This window comes from Ptychodera flava, chromosome 11 (genome assembly GCF_041260155.1).
Source record: "Ptychodera flava strain L36383 chromosome 11, AS_Pfla_20210202, whole genome shotgun sequence".
In the NCBI taxonomy this organism is placed as follows: domain Eukaryota; kingdom Metazoa; phylum Hemichordata; class Enteropneusta; family Ptychoderidae; genus Ptychodera; species Ptychodera flava.
Window position 1 is genome coordinate 21,770,137 of NC_091938.1, and position 24,154 is coordinate 21,794,290.

Below are 24,154 nucleotides of genomic sequence, written 5' to 3' on the forward strand. Positions count from 1 at the left end.
TCTGCTACTTGTGTGGATTCATTTTGAAACTTGCTGAGTAAAGGATGTTTTCATCATCCTGTTTTGTAAAATTGAAAATTTGGATTTTTTTGGCCATTTTAAATTTTAAATTTCAGTAAATTTTGGGAAATACATCTCTAACAGCCCCTTTTTTAAGGGCCAGTAACGCAAACCTTTGATGATTTTTTTCACTATTTTTTGTTCTACTCCCCAAAGCATGTTGAGATATACAGTATTCAGCTTGTCAACTCAGCCTGTACATGTGTAGACTGTTGTTATTGTTGACAATAGAATGCTGGTCCAGATTAGAATTCAAATGTAAACAATAACAGTGCATTTTACACACATAGATGCTATGTTGGACAGCTAAATAATGGGTGTTTCAACATTCTTTTGGGAGTAGAACAAGAACTAGCAAATCATCGACAGTTAGAACTACCGGTACTGGCCCTTTAACCTTTGACCTTGTTAAAATGAATACTAATTTTAATGGCTGACATAAAACTCCTGGCATATACATATATACATTCACCTTGTTAAAGAAGGATCATGGTTATATTTGAAAAACTTTCATGCTTCACATAACTGGGATTTTTTGACATATTTAAAACTAGTAATGCACCCACTCAAAGGAAAAATGCTTTTAAAAGTATATCTACTTTTGAAACAACATTTTAAAACAGAATGGCCTGAATAGTCTCGGAAGCATGCTACATACAAACATTTGCACAACAAATTTTTGTGTTGAAATGTATCCTACCTCCTGAACACAAACACACAAAAACACGCACCTATACATCTCAAAATGGGACATTGATTTTCACAGGAAAAAGTTTGAAGTTAAGTTGATAAAGGGAATTCATGGAGGAAGTTAGGTAACGCAACATAGCTATGCAAAGCCTGTTTGGAGATACGCCATACACCTTTTAATTAAATTACATCCTTCCCGAACAAACGACCATTAGCGTCAGGAATCAATTTGCGACGCAACTTTTGGTGGAAAGTGGATCTAAATTTGGTGTCAGTATATAGAAATTGATTGACTTCATTGATCCGCTGTCTAACAGAGGAGAAGAACAATTCTGAAAAGAGGACCAGGTATTGCATTTTACATCAACAAAACCAAACATTTTTGCCTGTGCTTACGCTTTTTGGTGACATTCAGGAAATTGTTTCAATTAAGTTGTTTATATCTGAAGGGACCTAATCAACAGCACAATTAAAAATACTTTGGCCAGATTACAGGGATCTGTACCAAATTGACCCTTTGCCAAGAACCCTGGGTATAGAGTCCCTAATTGGCAGAAAAGTATGTCCAGCTGAAATGGCACTTCTTATGTTATACGATTTGTAAACAAACATCTCTGTTGAATGTTTGTCAGGCGCTGAAAAACAACAGGAAAAAGCCATTGCTGTGAATCCCCTCAAGACAGCATGCGTCACCTCGGTATGGTGTTTGGCAATGAAATCGTGCAAATGCTGCGCTGTTTCCTGGATTGGCCCTATTCCCTGTACCTCTCCTTGCTTGGAAAAGATGCACAAACACCTTTCCTCACTTTGAGAAAGCCCAACAAACATGCAAGGAAACCACACAAGACGGTTCGCGCTCAATGACGTCAAAGGCACATGATAATCATGATGCCCTACTTTTGACTTCCAGTTCTGATTCAAGATTCCTTGACGTTTCTTTTCTAGCAGTGTTATATTCAGGGTTTCTCATGACTAAAAAATTTTACTTCGTTATTGTCCATCAAACATCTCATCATTCTAATACATGTACAATACAATTGAATTTAGCATTCATGCTGGAAGTTCACGCTGGAAGTTGCATCATTGAATTTCATGTCAATGTTTTACCTTGAAATGGTTCACTTTGTACCGGCCATATGCTTGTTTCAGAAAAAAACTCAGCATCTGGTAAATTACTTTCAAGTTTTTGCAATTTTTGGAATTAATTTTGTAGTATTTTTGACCCTGATGAACATCTGTTTATTTGATTCATCGAATCTAGAACTGCAAATATTTGTAACAGCGAAAGGTAGGTGCATGTCCTGTAATAGCATTCCTCTTCAATCAGATATTTTTTGCAAACTCGTAATTTCGAAAACTAAAAGTGCATTTTGTGCTAAATCAACTTCTCAAGATTAAAAAGTGAAACCATGAGTGACATTTGACCTACACAATTCATAGGTTATTTGACTCAATTTAAGAATGTCCAGACAACTCTCTGAATTTAAGCCTGTATCAATACATGTAAGGTAATCTGACAAGTTTCTTACGTCACAGGGAGTTCTCCTGCGTCAGTGCACGGCACGTCATTATTGGCTTAGAAGATACCTTGATGGTAATGTCATTGAAGTACAGAAGTTGCAGCCGATGACAAATGTATACAATTATTACCTGGTACACAAGTCTCTCTGCACATTATAAGAACAATGCTTTAACCCTTTGAGCGCCAATGTCAATTTTTGTCGCCTATATCAAAATATACACAAGTCAACTTTTTTCTAATTTTTGCTAAAATTTTGATAAAAATCTCAAGCCAATACAATGTGATGTTCATTTGGTCCAAAATTGTCAAAAAATTACAGAAAAATTCACAAAATTGGTAAAATGTTGCACACTATAATTTTGGCGGTAAAAATTGCAGCACTCAAAGGGTTAACATGTAACTGATGCTAGATGATATCAATAAATCAAGTTTTCTTTGCAAACAGGACACACTGGAAGAGTTTTCAGAAATCAAATATTCTGCTACATGTTTGTCCGACATGTGTATTCTAGAAACAACATGTTTTACTTCATTTTGAAGGAAAACAAACAGCCGAGGTGCCTGCTGGATGCTCTGATCAAAATTATCAAGTTTTCTCATGCATCAGTCGGAATTGGAATGCAATTGATGCAAAGAGCACTGACATGCCGCTTGAAATCACAATCTTTTACGTCAGAAATAATGAGCGAAAAACAAATTCAATTTAAATCTCCCTTTGATGAAAAGGGAAGTTTATAAAATCTGAAAGCGAGACAAAATGTAATTGGATTGTCAAGTACCTGCATGTATGTGAGTGAGTTTTATCTGTGCAATCATACGATGAAGTCAAGCATAGAAAACATTTTACTGCCCGAATGGCATTCAAAATGAGCTGAATTCTATCACCCTTTAGAATATCCAACACTGCCAATAAACCTGTCAGCGTAAAATAAAATTTATCAATTTTCCTCGCACCGGTGACAAGAACTGGCAGTGTTTAGCGATTTAAGCAGGAGGAATAAATCTTTCTGAGAGCTGTGGGGCAGACGACAGGCAGTCAAATTTTATGACCGTGTAGCTGATTCTTTCCAGTCAAATGGCTTCTGTTTTCCAGTCAAAACACCCAACTTCCTGGATACCCAGAAACAAACCTTGGAAACAAAGTTGAAGTTGGTTGGTCATGTTGTAGCTATTACAGACAGCATAATCCACTACATAGCCAGTTAAAGGGGTGACAGACAGCTGTAACTATACATAACATTTTCATCATTTTGTGTTCTGTGAAGCAAGTACACTTTTTTCTTCTCCCAAAAGTACCAGTATTTTGAAATACAAAGCATCACCTTTGTCAACACAACGTATTACAACATGCAATATCATTGTTGACAAATGAATTCTAGTCCGGACTAGACTCCATATTCAAACAACAGCATTGGTCGGTTGGTTGTACAATGGGTACTTGTACAAGATTTTTATACTACTGTATGTTGTACAATTGAAAAGCCAATATTCATCATTGAAAATAAATCCAACCATATTCAAATGCAAGCTGCGTACTTTGTACTGTCACTTTGCTATGATGTACCCTACTCCCCATAAAAACAATTTCACATTATTCTGCAGCATGCACTGCTTCAAAAACACCCTGTATGAAAAACACAATCTGCTCGGCACGCAAGATGCAGTTCCCATGGTTACCACATGTTTTATTGACATTTGGGAAGGCGTGAGTTCTGACTTTATTTTATCAACATTCAGGCATAGATGTTTTTCGTGCTGTAACGTGAATCGGTTTGTGACTTCAGTGGAAAACACTACACTGAGTTGATAATACCATCCCCCGAGGGATACTGCTGGGTACCTGTTATGTTTATCACGGAGTTTCATTTGATTTATGAGCCAGTAACTGAATCATTTCAGAATACTGATTTGAAATCCTTGAACAATAACTTTTAAGAAAGTTTGAAGGTAAACTCTTTTCATTTCTGTTGAAATGAGTTTCTTGGCATAATTCTTGTCAACATTATGGAGTATTAATCTTAAAATGGCCCTCTTTGATAATAGTGAAGTATTTGTGTGGACACCAATAATGTGACCATTATTATTGTACTATAGTTGTAAAATCCTGATGGTATGCATGGATTGAACATCCACTTGACGAAACGTTTCAAAAGATGGTATCAACTGACCTGTACCGTATGAAGTGCATAAATAATTGTGTGTGTATGGACTCTGCTTGTACAGTAAAACCTGTCTAAACTGAACCGTTCAAAGACTGAGCAAATTGTTCGGTTTAGAGGGGTGTTTGATTTATAGAGGTCCTTTCAACATCGAGTTCCATTGGAATGAAACTGGGAAAAGGGTTTGGTTTAGAAAGGTTTCCAGTTTAGACAGGATTCAGTTTAGACAGGTTTCACTGCATTCTTAACCCTGTTTAATAAAATGTGAGTCAAATCTAACTCTTGGAAATGAGAGTTAAACCAACATGAACCATCCAAAGATAATCTGCCATTCTTGAGTAACAACTTACACACATGCGTCAACAGAAGTGATTTGTGTTCTGCCGAGCAGAGGTCGTTGGGTACGGTTGATCATTTCCAGACCTATAAATTTGCCTTGGAATGTCTACAATCTGAGATATGGAAACTTCCTTGACGTTTCAAAACTCATAGCAGAGGGTAGCTCTGCTGTGGAGTCTTTGTACAAAGCAAAGCAAAAATTCCTGGATTTTGATTTCATGAATTAAATATATTTTGTGTTCCAAAAATGTCCATTCTATGGGAAAATTACAGTGACAGAAAGCTCATGATTGCTAATGGTAATGTGAATACCGTGTAGCTTTTCAATCTTTTCTTTCAGAGTATGTTTGAGATGTTTCAAAATCACTGGCATATCAGTCTCGATGCTGGGCTTTGAGTACATGACTTGCATAAACAGCTTTTTGATCCACAGTGTTGTCTCCATACATGATTGCTTCCACCCTTCAAACCCTGTATTTCCCTGTATATGGGTCCATCGACCCTAATTGATAACAATTGGGGTGAACAAAGTGTGGCGATAAAGGGGTTTATTATACCATAGACAAGTACTGCATAGCAACACAAGCACAGAACCTAGCAGGATCTACCTGTATCAATACACTTCCCCCTTGATTTGGACACCTTGGTTCAATCATGGAGTACCAATTATGAGCAGAAGTGAAGTTGGAATTTATTGTACCTGTCCTGTATATCCTGCTGTACACAAGTTGTCACTGTGTACTGCAATGCTTGACACACTGGTCATACAGCCACATACCAGCATCACCATGTCACTACCAAAGATTGTGGAACTATGTGGTAAATATCATAATCATCGTTGGCATATTTTGGTTGACTGCATGTCAGTAGAATTCACACTGAAAAGAATTGATCTGCCTTTTTAACCTTTGTACCGATCCAAACAAAATCACAATTGAATTACATGCCTTACCAAGTAAACTAAATATCACTGTATCAGAGGGACAATGACTGTAAGTTTTGACAATGTTTTCAAAATTTTTGTTCTAGTAGACAAGAATGTTTTCTTTCTCATTGTAAAAGTGAGTTAAATTTCAATGTATTGCTCCATGTACAATGTATAATGTCATTGATGACTAAATTTGGAATGGATGTCAAATTCTGTTCTCATATACAACATTTGACGTTACCTACATTTTGGCTATGTCGACAAGCTGAACATAGTTTTACATGGTTTAGAAAAATGTCCATGTATTTCACACACAAAACAAAAAAATATTGAAAAATTTATCGTAAAAGTAACAGTTATGGAGCTTTCAGGTAAAACAGTACAATTTGAATGAAATGGCGAAGTCTTATTTAACTCATAAATTGCTACAAACAGTGAACCTGTAAATATAAAATATAGTTCTAATATGAACACAGGTGACTCAAAGATCAGAATATATGGCATATTTTGTGGGAAAATTATGCAAGAAATGGGTAGTGACTGGGATTTCATAATTTGGAGTTCACTTTTAGCTTGCCTGACAAACTGAAGCCACCACTGATTTCACAATTCAATATCAGCACACATTTCTATGTATATATTGACAAAGCTATCACACTGCGGCCAAAAAATCAATAGAAGGTCACCGTTGAATTATATGGATGCCATATAATTTCATAACACCAGACCGAGACTAACAATGCTTTACTGCTGCAATAATGCTTTGTCACCACAACCTTGCCATCTGTTAATTGAAAATGTGACTCCCTCCGAAACAAGTCACCACAGAAAAATTTTATGATTCAACTAATTATTATAAAAGTGGAAAACCATATATTGACAGCGCACCTGTGACTTTTCTATTTTCATATTTAACTTTCTATTTTTGGACAGGAAATTGCATTACTCAACACAAAACGCCAACCATCAGACACCAATGTGGATTTTTCGCTTGAATTTACTGCTTTCAAATTTACACGCACTAAAACAAATTGACTTTTCCCATCAGGGAGAGCTTGAAAAGTGCAAAAGACAATTAAAAGTTGAAAAATGAGAGCACTGTCCAGAGCTTTACAATAGAGAATAATTGATTTACAAATACTGAAGGTTTGTAGGTCTACAATGGTTTGTATACATTTGATTCATGATATGAAAGCCAAGTGACTTGTAATACAGTGCAGCCGTGCACAAGGAAAACTGACAGCAAGATACCACATTTTCTTGTTTTGTTTTGTTGTTATTCAAATGTCTTGCAAGACGCTTATTTTCACTGAATACAGAGCTTTCATTGTCAGGAATGGGGGAACGGTTCTTAAGAAGATTCTTGGAAAAAATTCAGAATTGACAACCTGACTAAACAGTGATTTCCTTCGGTAATTAGCAAAAACAATAGAGGCGATATACATAGACGTCAATGGTTTGTTTTTCATAATACACACAGTTATGTAACTTTGGTGAGAGTGAAATTGTCGTGTCCTGATTAGATTAAGCTGTGGAATTCACTGTTCTTCCTTACCATACCTCGGATTGGGATCAGTTTTTTCCTGGCGGAGTGACAGACGGAATGCTATTGGATACTGCTCACCGAAACGCTGAGTCAATGTTGTGGATACGCTAGTTTGCCATTTTGACAGAACAGCTATCATACCCCTTCTGAGCTACTTTGCAGTTTGGACCTCAACTTTCAAAACTGCAGATAAGGACAAGAAAAACCCCATTGTGCTACAAAGTGTATCTGCAGAACACAATTAAAACAGATTTACTGTATTTTTTTGACCAAGTTCCAATTAGCTTGAAGATACAATTGATGTGGCAATAATAAGCTTTACAAAGGTAGACATTTAACTCGTAAGATTTACAGCTGTCAACTGAAGGCATCTTACGTAGTTTCCATAAAGTATCCCCACCTACACAGTTGGTTTTTTTTGTGTAAGCTGCATGATGTGAGTTGAATTTCAAATAAAATGTCATTTGCAGCAAACATTCAACCTATATTTACTAAATTACACTCGTTCGACAACTTGTGTGAATAGTTTTACCTAACATATCCCGATATTTGCCTCAACACCAAACTATATGCCACAGCATTACCCTGTTACTACCACTCAGTGGTTTCTCCCGAACAGTGCACTATGGTAAAGATGGACCTCTACACAGACACACGGGGGTATCTGATGTAAGGGCAGTTAATCATGATAAGCATTACCTTTCGCCAGCTATGGAGATCAAATGTTTTGCTAAAAGTAGGTCAAAATTATACTTCAGTACAAAGTTTATTTACTCAACAATGTTCAAGAGGGATTAAACTGTAAATCCGTACACTCTGACAGTTTTGTAAACTTCTTGATGCATGAATGATAACAACACAATTGAAAAGAGAAATATTCTGCAGTGTTTACCTTACACAATGATTTGCTCAAAAAGTTTTTGTCAATCACAAATAAGATGAAGCTGATAATATGAAGCTAACCGATGTAACTGAATGTCAAGGCGGCGACAGAAAATGATGGTTAAGAGTGGGGGATTTTATACATTCATGATGTCCCCGATTTCTCTCGTTTACTTTTTTCTCTTTTCCATTTCTCTCTATGGGTGGACCCAATTACCAAACTGATCCTGACAGGGTGAACACGCAAGCATACGTACACCATGTGTACAGCACATTCCATAGGTGACCTCACAGCCTCTATAGTTGTAAAGAGCCAGGCTATGCACAGGAACTCAAGTCGCGTTGAAAGAATGAACCGGGCACGGCGGAGTCATAACAATGATACATCAATTTGCCAAACCTTACCTTGAAGAAGGACAGACACCACAACAGGCCCATCAGGGCTAGGTAAGTCGCCACAACACAGCTACACACCAGGTCAAAATCCATGCTTTTGAAGACAGCTGAACTTTAAACAGTTCAAAATCTTATGTCTGTCACATGCCTCTCTGTATTTCGGCAGGCTGTCTGTGGGTTTTTGTAAGTACCGCCGTTTAGTACACACTACTCTCTGATTTCCCCTATGCACTACTGCACCACTTTGTCAAATCCCATTAAGACTAAACCATTGTCTGGTGGGGGTGGTCAGGTTGTCTCCCTGAGGGACTAATTGGCACACTTTCAAACCACATTTGAATAATGTTATAGCACTGCCATTTTTTAGCAGCTTTTTAATTTTAATTTTTTTATCAATTGGAATTGAGCGATTATGTATTTTTTACTGACTTCATAACTGACACATTCTTCCTTCATTTCGCAGATACGAAGGCCATCCCCACAATGGTAAAATGACTCCAGAGACAAATGAATAATTTTTCACTAAAGATGAACAGCTGCTTGGTAGTGTAGGATCCCCAGACTAAATATTATCATTGTTGCCCACTAGTTTCAGTCTTGATGACAATATTTCTTTCTTTTCACAATCCCTGCAGTTTTATACAAGCCACTTGACTACCTCCCACAAGGAGCCAGTTTTGTTGGAAAAAAAAACCTGAAAAACATTCATTTGACGTCACAGTGAGCTTAGCAATACACTTGGATCTCTAGCACCCAATGACCAGGGAAAGGCCAAGTTCTAACTGATCTATGCCCTTTCAACTCAATCACCATTGACCTCTGACATCGAAAGCAATGTTTGTACACTTACCTTCTGCATAAGTAGAGCCTGTACAACCTGATTTGCAACCTGCAATTGAACAGAAACGAAAATCATTATAAACGAATAAAAGATATTTCACATATTGTTATCTGTGAGTTTAAATCCAATTTTTTGTGATCACAGCCTTAACAATCTTTTTTTTTCCCATGGACATAGGTATCTTAGTGTGTGTCTGTGAGATATTTAATAGCTAAGAGTTTAAGCACATGAGGTTGTACTACAGTTTGAAATTACAATTCCACTGGGGACAAAAATACTTCGTAAACGTTTTGTTGGTTCTTTACATCCAAGACGTCATACTTTAAATTTCACAACCTGTCTGATTCAGGCCTATACCCCCAGTACTGTCCATTTGGCGAAGATCCAATGAGAAAGACAGAGTTTTGCTCACAGTACTATAAATAGAATTGTGGTCAAATGGAGCACTGCCTTGTAGTTTCATTTTGTCATGCGGTACAAAAAGATTTCTACTTTAGTGAGGCAATTAATTTGTTTATTTCTCCAGGAAACAAAACGAAATAACTGCTACTGTTATCACCATGACAACTGCTTGATTCTGTGTCGGAGCAGTACGTACAAATATTTGTCCTCCAAACACCACAAACGATTGTCGTTTTTTTTCCTTTCTTCAGGACTTGTAACTCAAATAGCATAATAATCTTTTTAAAGTACTGGAAATGTGTCTAGCTTTGTCGTCAAATAGAAGGGATGAGTTGGGGATAATGATAAAAGTTATTTTCGACAAAGTGTGAACAGGAAAAATCAATGGCGGGCAAGTTTGGGTATCACGATGTATACAATGGTATTATCACATGCCTTTAGCCAAAAACACACTGCAGACTACAGCAAGACAGTGGTTTGTTGGTGTGGGCCACAATGCCCTATTGACAGAACAGGCGAATGCAAAGTGGTAACAATAGCGTGACCAATCTACGACAATCAGACAGAGCAAAACAAAAGGTGTAGATTTAGGGAGTAGCACGCCTTGTCATTATTTGAATTGTATCTATCAAGAATGGCCGGCAGCTGCTGAACTGTCCCTAGAATGGACAGCAACCTTGAAGCTGGAAGCTGAAACTTATTTTGGACAAGGATTTCCATAAAGAGATGGTTTTTGTTTTGTTTTTTTCTTTGCATTCGTCAGAATTTTTGTCAGTCATCTCTTATTTCTGAAAGAATAACTTTCTGAGCGTTGTTGCTACTGATGACATAATCAGCCCGGTTGCTAGGTGGAAATTACAGAGCAATCTGTTTGGTTGTCACGTAGAACATAACAGAATAATTTTGCTGGTCACCGGGGTAGAATAGAAAGAACATTTTTGTCACACTTGTTGCTGGTTTAGAATCCAGTGTGTTTCTGACTCCACCAACAGAGTCTGATAGCAATGAGAATAGAGACAACTTTTTAAGTTCACACTGTCAGAAAAAAATGGATTATGCGGGATCATTCTGCTGATATGATTACAGTTTCAATATTTTCCCATCTGCAACCTTTCCTTGCTTTCTTTTGAAATTGATACATTGCCTTATCAAGTGCATGCATTAACATTTCATGATTAGCCTGTTCAGACAACGTAACCAAATAAATACCGTACATGCTGTGTAAAGCTAGATTTCCAATGGCATGGACCAAGGCCAAAGTATAGACCAAAAGAATCACTTTACTCTGATTTTTGCAATATTTTCACATACATTTGGAGTGCTATGGTTTTGTGAGAACCCTATAAAGCTTTGGAACTCATGTCTCTGCTACTGGGGTTTTACCACTTCATTATAAAGGCTTGTCCAAGAAAGTCCAGAACACGCATGGCTCCCGGCACAACCATGATTAAGATGTCTATGGGATCCACTCTTGTATCTGGTGTGTGTAAGTTGGGCTATTAGCTATAGTACCACATGGACAGCAAGGGGAAATCATATCCCACACCTACAGTAAATTTAAATTTAAATTGCCACCGTACCTCCTGAGGGTATCGAGTGCAGGAAAGCCAACCGCGGTGGAAATCTGATCAAAAGTTTCCACCTCAGCGGGCCGGAGCTGAAGTCACTCATCCGACAGATGAGATACATTAGATTTTTGTACCCCTGCTGCGTTGAATTTTCAACACAGGGCAGTGAGTGATCATTTGCAAACGTTGTTCTCTCCTACCTCTGAAGATGTAATGGTGTCAGTTACACATTTTTTGCCGAGGTCAAACCTTCGCTGGGTAAGAATTTGGCACATTGGGAACCTGGGAGTCCCATATGTCTTTAAACCTGATAGGGTCTCTCACTTCCACAGTCGGGATCATTTTTGGAAACCGAAACAAGAACATCATAGAGAGAATGAATTTCAAAGATACACCACATATCAACCCTTTAAAGTGCCATAATTTTCCCTCCGAAATTTAAGTGCAAAATTTTGTTAATTTTTTTTATATTTTTCCAATATTTTTATATAGTTTTGGACTGAATTGACATGCTTTTCTATTGGCGTCAGATTTTTATCTCTGAAAAAATATGACAGAAATTGTTTTAGTTTTATTTTGCAAAAGTGACAAAAATTGACTTTAGCACTCAAAGGGATAAAAAGCCAGTAGCTGTGAATGTTTGTAATTTTTTCACCATTTCTGTTTCAATGTCAACTTTAGTTTCTTGTACTTTTTGCCAAAACATGTTAAGGTATACAGTATTCAGCTTGTCAACTCGGCCTGTACAAGTGTAGACTGCATTGTTATTGTTGACAAGTGAATTTTAGTGCTAGAATTCAATTGTAAACAATAACAGTGTATTTTACATGTACAGACATTGTGTTGACAAGCTAGATAATTGGTCTTTGAGCATGCTTTGGGGAGTATAACAAGACCTTGCAATCAATATACAAAACAAAATCAGTGAAAAAAACTCAAAAGTTACAGCTACTGGCCCCCTGCATTACATATATGTTGCTGTGGTGGATATGTGGGACTACATGTACATTACGACTACTGTAAAGACAAAACCCTGAACTGAATAGAAAGGAAGCTTATTGAAAATTCAGATACCCAAAATTGAATATCAGTCAAGTTGAAGCACAATGTTCATTTGGATAGCAAAGCCCTGCAACTCAATTTCTACTGTCCCGGCAACAGATTAAGAAAATTGGAGTCAGTAGTGGTGTCTGCTCTGCAGCCAGGGAGTCGTGATGCTTAAACCACTTTACGGATAAAAATTCAGACCAGAATAAATCTACAGTGAAGTTTCTTAATCGTAAGTAAGCTTTTCTGTGTAAAATTACAATTCATTTATTCCAGAACACATCAAAATGCTGTTACAGTAACAATGCTCTCAGAGCACCAGCTAATGAGACAACTCCATCAATAATTGTTTCTCTAAATTTCTTTTGATAGGACACATGGGTCATTAAAACCATCTCTTATAATCCTTGAAACTGGTTTGCTTGGTCAAGAAACATGAAGCTTCTGATAAAATGCTATTGATGTTTCTAAATTTGAGTTTCCAAAACCAACATTATCACCCTGTAATGTCTCCACGAATCCTTTCATGTACCATGCAACTCCTTTCCAATATCATCTATCAAGGCCAGGCTATATTCCACTCCCCTACATGTTTATTTGTTTACAAGACAGCAATGGGGATCTGCCTGCAAGTACAATAGGACTACTTGTTCTGTTGATTCGCAAGGACCCCTCGTCTCTGTTTTAATGAAGTGATGTCGGTCTGTGTTGTTTAGAGCTCATCTTCAGGTCCCAGGGGGCTTGTTATCTCAGTTCGGAGGTTTCCCTCAGGCCAACTGGGCTGGCCTGAATAAACACACTGCTGCTTGGCTGCTGAAGATGTTTTTGGAGCAATTTACAGAGAAAATCAGAGTGGAAGGAGATTATCAAACTTGGGCTCAACTTTCACATGAAGAGGAAAATCAATCAAGGACTGTTTTGTTTTCCCTTTACAGAATAACCAGGGCTTTATTACTGTATCTTGACAGGAAGCTTGGTCGGGCAACTGTACGATTCAAATATTTTACACCTCTCCACCTCCACCCCCACTATAGTACTCTTTGAAGTCAGGTAGAAAATGCATGGAGCTTGTTAGAATACAATGTCAATTTCCAGTGTCTTTTCATATTATTTATCATTTTAATAAACTTCAGCGGGTCTGAACTGCTCACAAATATTCACCCAGAACTTGAAAATTTGTCTTGTATTTTCAAGACAATGCTGTCAAAAACAGATGGACTTTTACAATTAACAGTTCCACTGATCTGCGACAATCTTGACGATTAATTTGAAATTGGAAGACACCTCAAATTAACCAGATACATTTGAGACACACTTGAATGTGATCTAGAAACTGATCTCATCATGACGCACATATCCTGTACAGTGTTTGACTGCCAATGAATGCTTTCCACGTAATATTAATGGGATTGAAAAGTTGCCAACGAATAAAATACAAACACGACCTTCAAGAATTCTCACAGGTTCGTGACAAAGCCTTGCATGAAAGGTCAGACCTGGGTAACAGTCAAACTATAAACAAACGAAACAAACTGTTGCAAAAATTTCAACGTATTCATAACCTTTGAACAACATAACTGTTATACAGTGGAGCAATTTTAATACACTGTAGAGACATCACTGAATGTTCAGTTCACTGAAGGCTCACTTATTCGTACCATGGTTTGTACAGCTCTTTATAAAAGCAATCCAGTTTAACTCAACATTTCTACAACCCTGATTGCTGACAGTTACATAAGAGCTTTTATTGTTTTTAGACAAAATTCAACCATTTATTATCCAGAGGCCTGATTTATTGCCAACCTGACAGACATAAAAAACCTAATGACAAACATCTTACCAACTACCAAATAGACTGAATATCTTATAAAGGACAGTGTATAAAACAATATCGTACCTGCGTCACAATTACCTGAGTAGTACATGGCATGAATATATCTTTGGACTAAACTGATTAATAATAATAATACAGTATCTTAGCCCCCAGTGTTAGCCTGAGAAATTTCCATTGTTTTCTGTAGGCAACTTGGATAATCCAAAATTTCAGAGAAAAATATTCGACCTACCTGGCTTTTATGGTCCCTCTCTCATTATCGTCTGACTACACCTATCTACCTGTAATTACTTTACCCCGGAGTGTTTAATTACATTTCACCAATCAGATCTATTGTGAGCCATTGTTATGCAAATGTACTGGAGTAATGAAACAACGTCACCAGGATCCGCATTCAAGTATTGTGTGCACTTACCACAAAGTTCTAAAAAGTTCTCTAATATTTGTTCGGGGGGAGATCTAGAGTAGAGATATCCCTGCCAGAATAGTATTTACACTGAGATATTTCTTTACAAGTAAACTCTGATTTAAGAATCTAAAAAGCATTCTTGGAGAAAGCTGATATCGGAGAATGATCTGGGTCTCTTGTGTTGATCTGAGGTCAAAAGTCACCTTCACTTTACTTGTTCTACAGTAATTTGAAGTGTAACACAAACAAGTAATTTCTACAAACTATCACTTGCGTTCTCATTCGGATGACTTGTAAAGCTGTTGAGATGTCAGCCCCATGAAATACTTGGAGCTAATGGGTTTGCCTTACAAAGGAACCTATGAGCTATGGGCTGTGATATTTTTCTCTCTATTCCAAAAAACCTGGCAGTTTTTGTGAGAGAAGAGGTTAATTGTTGACCTACTTTCAAGAAAGATGACACTACAGTGAAAATGATACGTTTCCTATCACTTGGCATAAATGAGATAGATTCATGTGCTTTTAGTTGAAGGATTCATGTATTGCAGGGTGTTTTTTAGTAGTTTTATTTCACACTGCACAGAGTCAGAGTTTCCAACACAAAAAAACACTGCCTTGTACAGCTGCTGTCAGCCACAAACATGATGTAAAAGTCATCTCTAGAGGGCGCTTTTCCTTGTTAACTTGTGCTCTGCCCAACTTTGAGGGACCTACCACAGACAGTAGAGAGGCAGTAGACCCATTCTTACTGTCTATATGCTTCCATAAACTCTAAGTAACTCATCATTCTGTGGAAATGAATGCATCTGTGATCAATGCAATACAATGCCTTTACTTGCAAATATCAAACATAATTGTTTTGTCCAAAATCAATTTCCAAATATAATCAAGATGTGGTAAGAAACTGGTGTTATAGAGTTTAAGTTTACTTTATGATCAAGATGTCTTGGCACAGTGGCTAAAAGAATCAAAGGTTTTATCACAAACCTAGCTTGCAAAAGAAAATTGTAGCTTCACAGAGACTTAAGATTTGCAAAGATAACATCTATAATCAGTGCAAGAGCAGCTTGGGAAATGAGCTGCTACACTGCCACCTTGACTATGCAATAAACTACATGAACTTCTAGATACAGCATGGAATGCTGGGTAATGAGCTCACCTCATCTAGACACCTCTCATACTGTTCTCTCTGACTTTCATTTTCTAGCACCAATGCAGAGTTCTCAGCTTCTAAGGCACGTAATCTCTCCACCAACAAGGATTTTTCCTTTCTGGTTTCCTCCTGGTTGACCTGAGTGGGGGAAAAAACAAGAACACACATATCATTGACGATGTCAGAAAGCTCAAAGGGGTGTATTTTTTGACATGGTATACCAATGTTCCTACATTTTGCATTTTATCTAATTCACATAATGCATGCATTTGTTTCCCATGGAATTTCAAATCCAGTTTACAAAATTCACTTTCCATGTAATATCTTTCAGAATATGCTGTCTTCAAACTCATGCATGTATTAAGGTAATGTGCACCTCGAAAGTGAAAGACTTAAAATTTTGCTCAAACTTTCCTCAGTGAAACTTTCAACCATTCTCTTACCGAAGCAAGAATAAAAATCAGGGGTCACCGTGCAAACTTTGGTACTAGAGAGACAAATAACTTGCGATATCTCGATATTTGAAATTCAAAATGGCCGCAATCCCTGTGTTAACTCTATGGGAAAAAATAAAATTTTCGATTTTCGAAAAACTAAGACTGTGAAAACTTTTCTTTCGCCAAGAGCTTCAAAATGAGCCCCCACAAGTGGTAGGTCAGAAGAAAATTGATTGCATTCTACCTTAAGATACAGACACTTTTGTGGCTGTATTACTAGAATATAATTACATCTTTTGATTGTAACTGAAGAAAGGAGGATCCTTGAAACTTGAGAAGCATGAGGATGGTAATAAATATTCGAAAAAAATAAAATTAGAATAACCTCTATCATCTATCTTTTGTCTGCCAAGAAGCATGTCAGTAGATTGCCAGCAACTGGTCTTCCCTCTAAATTTACTCATTGATAAAAACACCATGCCCTGCAGTAAATCATCCTATCAGACACATATCTTTCTATAAGATCTGAAGGTCACATCTCAGGGAGCTAGATTGGATGGCAAACTGCCATTCAAACACAGCAGAGCAACACAGGTTGTCGAGCTTTCTAATACAGTTTCTGCGCCTTACAAAAAGCAATCGATACCATCTACAGCAAGTAATGGTTTATTCTCTGACAATCAGCGACTACTTGTTCGTACTCAACGGGGTGTACAATGTTGCCTTTTGATAAATGATCACACCAGGTTTGCTTAAATGCAGAAGGCAAGGTGATGGTGCTGTATATAACATGATGGCTCCCCTCCCAGTCATAGAAAACTGTATGATTATTCTTCGATTTTCGACACTAGGGGGAGACATGCCATAGTAAATATTATCAGCATGTCAGAACAGTCCATAACAAAAGCAGCAGCATTTACCAAAAAAACTTAGAACCTCCCATAAATAATATTTGCACAGGTAAAAGATTACACCAGCAACTCATCAGTCTGTATTCTAATGAATTTTCAAAAACAATCACAACTATTCTCTGTTGAACAAATGACTATATTTTTGTATTGACAATACCTTGACAGTTTTATAATACCTTTATAGACATTCTCATATGCACTGTACATAGTTTGAGCAAAGAACGACAAAGCTATAACAACAGTTCAGTGACATACTAAATCATTCTTTCCAAAGCGTTCCTTGTTAACAACACTGACAAAGAAACAAAATGTCCACTATACAATTTGCATGGGCAACTCCTGGCGAACACATAGCACAGATTTACAAGCACTAGTGCTTCCCCTGCCGCCAGAGGGCGCACTTTGGAACTATGGTCAACTGTCATTCTTCCCTGCCTACCTCCAAATCCCTGATGGATGAGATGTGCCAATATATGGTCAAAAATTGGCCTCACTGACATTAACTTTTACTTTTTTGACTAAATTCAACAACATAGATAGGGAGCCCTCTGCAGAAAGAAACTCCCATTAAAGAAATCAATGTACATGGTCAACCTCAAGTTGTCTTATAATACTCCTTATCTTTCAAACAATTTGTAGTATTATCTTGTGAATTACTGAACATGTTGACCCCTTTGTCATATCTTTAATATTCTTCACTCATGAAAGTAAAGATTTGTGTGCTAATTTGAAGGTACAGCGGTCCCACAGCATCACACTAGCTTCAATTTAACCTCAGCAACCAACCAACATATTGCTTGACGTGACTTCAGAGTGAAGACAAAAAATTCATTAAAAAATATTTTGTTTTCATATCATTTCAGTACACATAATGTCCAGTTGTCCATTTAACGCATAAGAGGGGTGAGGGCTGTGAGTAGTCACCGTAGATGGCAAAATAAACATAGTACGGCTTTGCTATTTTTGTAGCAAAACTGCTGTTTACACACTTCACAATAACCGTGCACAATATAAGGAAAATATCTGCATGAAGTATATTAGCTAAAACCAGATTTACAAACCACCATAACTACTTTTCGGTTGCAATTACATCAAAATTGACAACATAACGAGGGGGCCTACATACATATACAAAAAGCGGATTAAACTGAGAAAACAGTTTGTATCGTTAAAGACTGCAGAAATACTGAGCTAAGCTGAGGAAAATTCATATCTTCGTGATAATCTGTCCTTATGTCAATGGGCTTAATGAAATATGCCTCACTCTTGCCTTATATGGGCACATACCGATGGACCTGACAAAGCTGCGATCACTCAAAATTTCCAACATGTCAGCACAAGAAAAACTCTTTACTCCAGAAATAATCGCACCGAATTACACCGGCTAAATCCTGTTGCTTTTGACGCAAAAAACCAGCTCAGTCGTAGAACATGTCAGAACCAATTTCGGGGCAATTTCTCTTCCGAGTCAAAATAGGCCCGGTAATGCTCATAATCCACAGAATGAGGTTATTGCTGCAGGGGAGTCACTAGCAAACAGCCCGGGCAAGATTTTTACTAAAACTGATCTAGGTGTTAGATTGAAATCGCATATGTGCTCCAATTCCCTCTGGTACATGCAGGAGAATTCACTAGAATGCTTCAGAAAAACTGCCGAAAAACTTTGACTGCAGCTACAGTTATTCATGATACATCGAATCTCAAAACTCAGAAAAAAACCCCTTCACACAGCCCTGCATGGGGGTCCTTTGCGTACTTGGCACAGTCTTCCGGGGCAGGACTAAGCTACACAGCACCCGCGTGCTTACTTTTCTGAAAGCTTAAAAGGCTATTGTTTGGCGGTAAATCTGTGACTAATAACATTACCTACGCATCAAATGCGGTTAACCGCTCTTTGATTTGTGGAATTCGTATTTGTAAGTTTCTAGAAGCTGGTGCACTGTTCAGACAAAGTTGTATGTGCACTGGCTGGAGAGAGTAGATCTGGTAATTTGACTGTCATTCTAAGCTCCAAACTAAGGTAAGTGTGAAGCTTGAAATGACGGCTTTATAAATATTAGCTTTGAGTACGAAGTGATGGTTACATACAAAGACTATGCAAATATCTACTGCTTACAAACAGAAATTTGATTTGACAAAAGGTACATGTTATGAAATGAAATGATACATCAGCTGGTTCTAATGCCAGCTTTAGCAAACTTCCATGATTAGGTGTAACTCAAGCCAGCATCATTGCTAGACTTCACAAATTATCTTCAAGGAACAATTATCTGCTGATATGTAGCGTGCTTGGAAGGTTATATCTGATTGGTCAATTGCCACTATTCACAGCGACTTAGGGAGTTTATTTGTATTATTCAATCATAATGGTAAAATTCAGCCACCCAATTGGATAACAGCTTCCGAGACACTGCACATCAGCCTAATATTAAAGCTGTAACTTTCGATAACATTTTCACTACAGTCTGTTGTTCTACACATTAATATGGTGTTTTTGTGTTTTTTTTTCCCTTTAAAGCATGTTAATACGAAGTATAAACTTTACAAACACAACTCAGAATGTGTAATTTAAGATGTTGTTGTTGACAAACCAATTTAAGCCAGGCATAAAATTCACTTGTCAACATTGCAAATGACACACACACATGAAGGCCAAGCTGACATGTTGGACACAAGGCATCTCATCATGGTTTTCAGAAAAGGACAAGAAACTGGTCACTACATACAGAACAAATATATGGGACAACAGGACAAAAGTTTTAAGAGAGTCAGATTCTAACATCTGGCAATGAGAGAGTCATTTTCCAGTAACTCTCAACAGACAGGTGGCTGGATAAGAACACAGTCACATTTCAGTTGTACAGTACACGACATGGCAAATACAATCACTAATTTCAAGGGAGAAGAAACATTAAACTACAGCATTTTCTTTTAATGCCAAAGATGTATCCTCCTTCATTTGCCAGAGGGCGCTGTGCATAATTGTCATCCCAGCTGAAATCCCATCTGTGCCGGAGAGATACATGATATTTTAATCCCAGGAAATTACAGAGTCCATACGGGAAATGCCAACAGGTTTCAACCATAGCAATTCATTACTACCAGTTTATCATCACCATGGCCTACTTTATAGTGTACACCAAAAAAACGAAAAAATTTTCAGAATTGAAAAAAATTGTGAGAACTTTAGAAATCGCATTCCTTACATTGTTTTTCAAGCATCAATAAAGTTTAATCTACAAGAAATTGTTCAAAACCATGATAGCAGAGAAGAGCGATTCAAATCCCCCAAAACACTTACTCTCTTCAAAACTGCACAAAGGGAAAGTATTTGACTTGGTTACTGATGTAAAGTTTGGATAATGACAGCCTACATGATTTGGAGTGTAATAGCAAAGGGAAAAGGTTATGTTTCTGTGTTATATGATAAATGTGAGTTATTTTCTTTCAAAAGCTTTCAAATTTGATATTAATGGCACCATTTACGCAATAGAATAAACTGTTGATATTGCAGGTCCCAAAGTGAACTGGCCAAGAAATTGGACAACGCGACAATATTTTCAAATATTTTGCAAGCAAAATATTGCTGGAAAAAATTTCATGAATAAATTTAAAACACCCTATGGATTTGGAGTTTGATGTACGATTAACCGATAATCCGGAATGCACTACAAAATCTCAGAGAACTCAAACATGTAACAAAATGGTGATACAAGAGGAAATAGAAATTACATTGAGAAATATTACACACCATATATTTGCGACTGTTTTAAGAAGTTGGTGCGAAACTCACACTTAAAAACTTAGTTTCTCTGAAAAACCATTCTCCGTATTTCCATTACCACACCTTGAACGTAGTCTGAGTGACATGCGAGGATTCCCAACTGTTTTCAGTATGTCAGATCGCGATGTTGAAAGAGTTATAAGGTGAGACGGATTTGCCATTAAGACGACTCCATATCATGTTTCAGTCTGCACTAATACTCCAAGTACTTTTTTTTCCTCCCACTATCATAAATTCAACGAGTCATAAATATTTCATGACAGTGCTCACTTTAAACACTTGAAGACTTTAATCCTTACGACTTTCCAATCTGCAGTACAACCAAAACCTGCCTTTGTGTGCTCGGCAAATTGCAGCGCCATATTCCCGAGTCGGAGTCAATTTTGAAGCCCCTTGATGATTCTTTGCAAAAGAAAGATTGACCAGAGACGATGAGCAATGTTCCTCGGCGTCCAATTTGAAAGGATATTTTCAAAAAGCAGTGTGAAAAAAAAGCTTACTAATCAAAAAGTATCCTTTAACATCACAGGCTGATACAACAGCCTGATTTCTGGACGTATGCAAATTATTTCTTGTTCAATGCGACTTCGTTTCATGATACTTGTGTATATTTTTCATCTTTTAAACCCATTCTTACTCCGCTAGGGGAATCTTGCCGTCATAGGTGTATGATTATTGAGTAGTCTTTGAATTTTGCCTTGAGATGCGTTCAAGAGGCGTCTCCCAATGATATCTAGACTACCTCGCATTAAATATTGCCAGCATTGATCAAAAATATATCGCTCTTTCCTGCCACTCTCCAAATAATTAAATTAAAATCGAATCTTTTAGCTGTCTCTGCTGAAGATAGCGCCAAAAATGAAGAAATTAATTTTTGAAGAGTACAAAAAGACCAAGATTCCTGTTCGATATCGTGCATTATCAGAGGATTTTTATCTGATAAGGAACTATTTTGGTAAGGAGTTTTTGACATGACAGATCACGATGAGATGATACAAATCCACAATATGCTCTCTTGAAAGCGTTGATAAAAATCTCTATTTTCTGAGCGAAAGATCTCAAATATGATCCCTGAGCACAATGTTTACTTTTCTTAAAACTCCATTAGCTGTGATAAAACTTTGACATTTTTCCTTCTCTTTGTAAAGCGCTGATCGCAAATGATGTTATTTTGTCTCTCATTAATATGCACGGATAAATATTTGTCCGCATTTTCCGCATAAAAGACGAAAATAAAACCTGCTAGTTTTACGATGGCTACTCAAAGTCACATTAATTTGCATGATTTAATGGCTCAGACTACAAGCTGCAACAACAGCCGCGCATACAACAGCAAAATTTGTCCAAATTTTAAGCAGTGTTGTCTGAAGTCGTGCGCGTGGAGCTATATTTAGTATTAAACAAACCTGAAATCACGATAAACACTTTATTTTTACTGTCCAGTGTTATTCTTGACCACTACAAAACTAGACAAGAATTCAATTTATCAACAATAATATTACATATTATAAGGAGCACTTTGCTTTTGCAAGACAAGTTCTATACATTTTGAGATAATCCCGGTAAAAGTTGAAAATGTTCTTGTTTTCTAGAACAAAAATAATGAAGACATCCTTGAAAATTAATTAATTTTCATTTTTGTGTAAGATCTATCATTGCATGAGATGGTATTTTTTTTTTCAAAAATTCCTTTAAAATGTGAATAGAACAAGCTAAAGATGAAATCTCATGTTTGAATATATGTATCTCCCTCTTGCATCATTTTCCTAATCTCTTCTCTGATCAGCAAATAACCGATTATCAGTTTCTGTGATAAAATTCACGGCTGCATAGATCAAATTTCCTGGCTAAGTTTCGATAACATGCTGCCTTGCGATTATTATTCTGAAGATTCTGATCATAGTTCAGCACAAGTATTTTGTTATTTTCTGTGAGTAGAATATGACTTTTAGAATGCTTTGTGAAAAAAAGGAAAAAAAAAACTACAAAAGTGGATATACGTACAATTCAAGCATGGGATGCTGTGAATAGGTATCTCTGATGGTTCCCTTGGGCAAACTACAATTCAAATGCAGCTTTGTCTCAGCCTGTCACTTATGAGGTACAGATCGTTGCGAGAGGAGCTTAAATATCATTTTTGTTTGTCTACAAGGACAGAGTAAAATACTACTGGTACCTACAGCATTGGTGAAAAAAATGCTGAAAATTACAAAACTGATAGATCTGCCCGTGGCAAGGCTCTGGCCATCCATACATCAGACTACTAAGCTGATTCAGAGAAACCACCAGATATCACTAGTCTCCAAAGACGTGATTTCACACGAAAGAAAAAGCATCACAGAAACCTTATGGTTTGTCTAAAATTCACTGAGCCACATTATGTGTTGGACATGTATAAACCATGGAGTCGGCAATCAAACAACAAAACCGTACACAGAAGGAGAATCTCACAATCAAAAGTCTGTTACATATCACGATATCAAAAAAACGATTTCTCAGAATAGCTAAAGGGGAAAATGTTATACAGTAAAAGGCCACTTGAATGTTCTTCTATATAAAAGACTGACAAAGAAAACAAAACTTATGATCTGACGTTCACAGTTTCCACAGCAACCAAAGAGCAGAATACTTCGTCAGCACAAAAATAACCAATCATTTCTGGTTAAGAAATTTCCCCTCTTCAGAGACCAGGTCAGCGTTTATCAAAGGATTTAACACCTCATGACTTGTTTCCCGTCATAAATCTGCAATTCAAGACCTGTAAGGAGATTTCACAGCTTGTCAAGCCATCTTAAATGAGTCTTACACCTTCCCCTTATTGTGAGCACTTGCCGCGCCAATCGCAGCTGGGCGACATTTACGATGATTTGCTGGTGTTTTCCCAGGTAAAATCCGCGAACACTTAGACGTTGTCAGGTAAACCCGATCAGCTGACATTTACTCGGTAAACGAAGTGATAACGTATCAATCAACTTGACCTCTTACCGACAGAATTTGCGCCAACTTGTCAAGTTTAATTTCGTTTGTGGGATAGGCCAGTCGAAGAAAACCCGTCCACGACAAATCCCATGGCAGCTCTTTACAAGACTGAACAATGGACCTACATCAGGCGGTTGTCTGCTTGAATAAATTTCAACAAAAGATGGCAAATTGCTAGTGTGAAACAAACCACAGAGAGTCCCCTTCCATTTCCAGAAGCGAAGAAACAACATGCTCGTTCATTTGCCAAAGTCGCAAGTAATAGTG

General features: G+C 37.3%; 1 protein-coding gene across 8 annotated transcripts in view; it reads right to left on the minus strand.

The window, feature by feature from the left end:
- The window catches only part of LOC139143812 (uncharacterized), a 178,751-nt gene that overhangs the window by 22,442 nt on the left and 132,155 nt on the right, over positions 1-24,154 (minus strand). For 6 of the 8 annotated variants that reach the window (XM_070714376.1, XM_070714377.1, XM_070714381.1 and 3 more), the window contains 2 exons: positions 15,783-15,914; positions 9,373-9,411 (listed from right to left, as the gene is read on the minus strand). In XM_070714376.1, coding sequence (XP_070570477.1) covers positions 9,373-9,411; positions 15,783-15,914 — 171 coding nt within the window. Of the gene's footprint in view, positions 1-8,531; positions 8,759-9,372; positions 9,412-15,782; positions 15,915-24,154 lie in introns of those variants that run through there. The other 2 variants (XM_070714383.1, XM_070714382.1) reach the window with 1 other exon arrangement.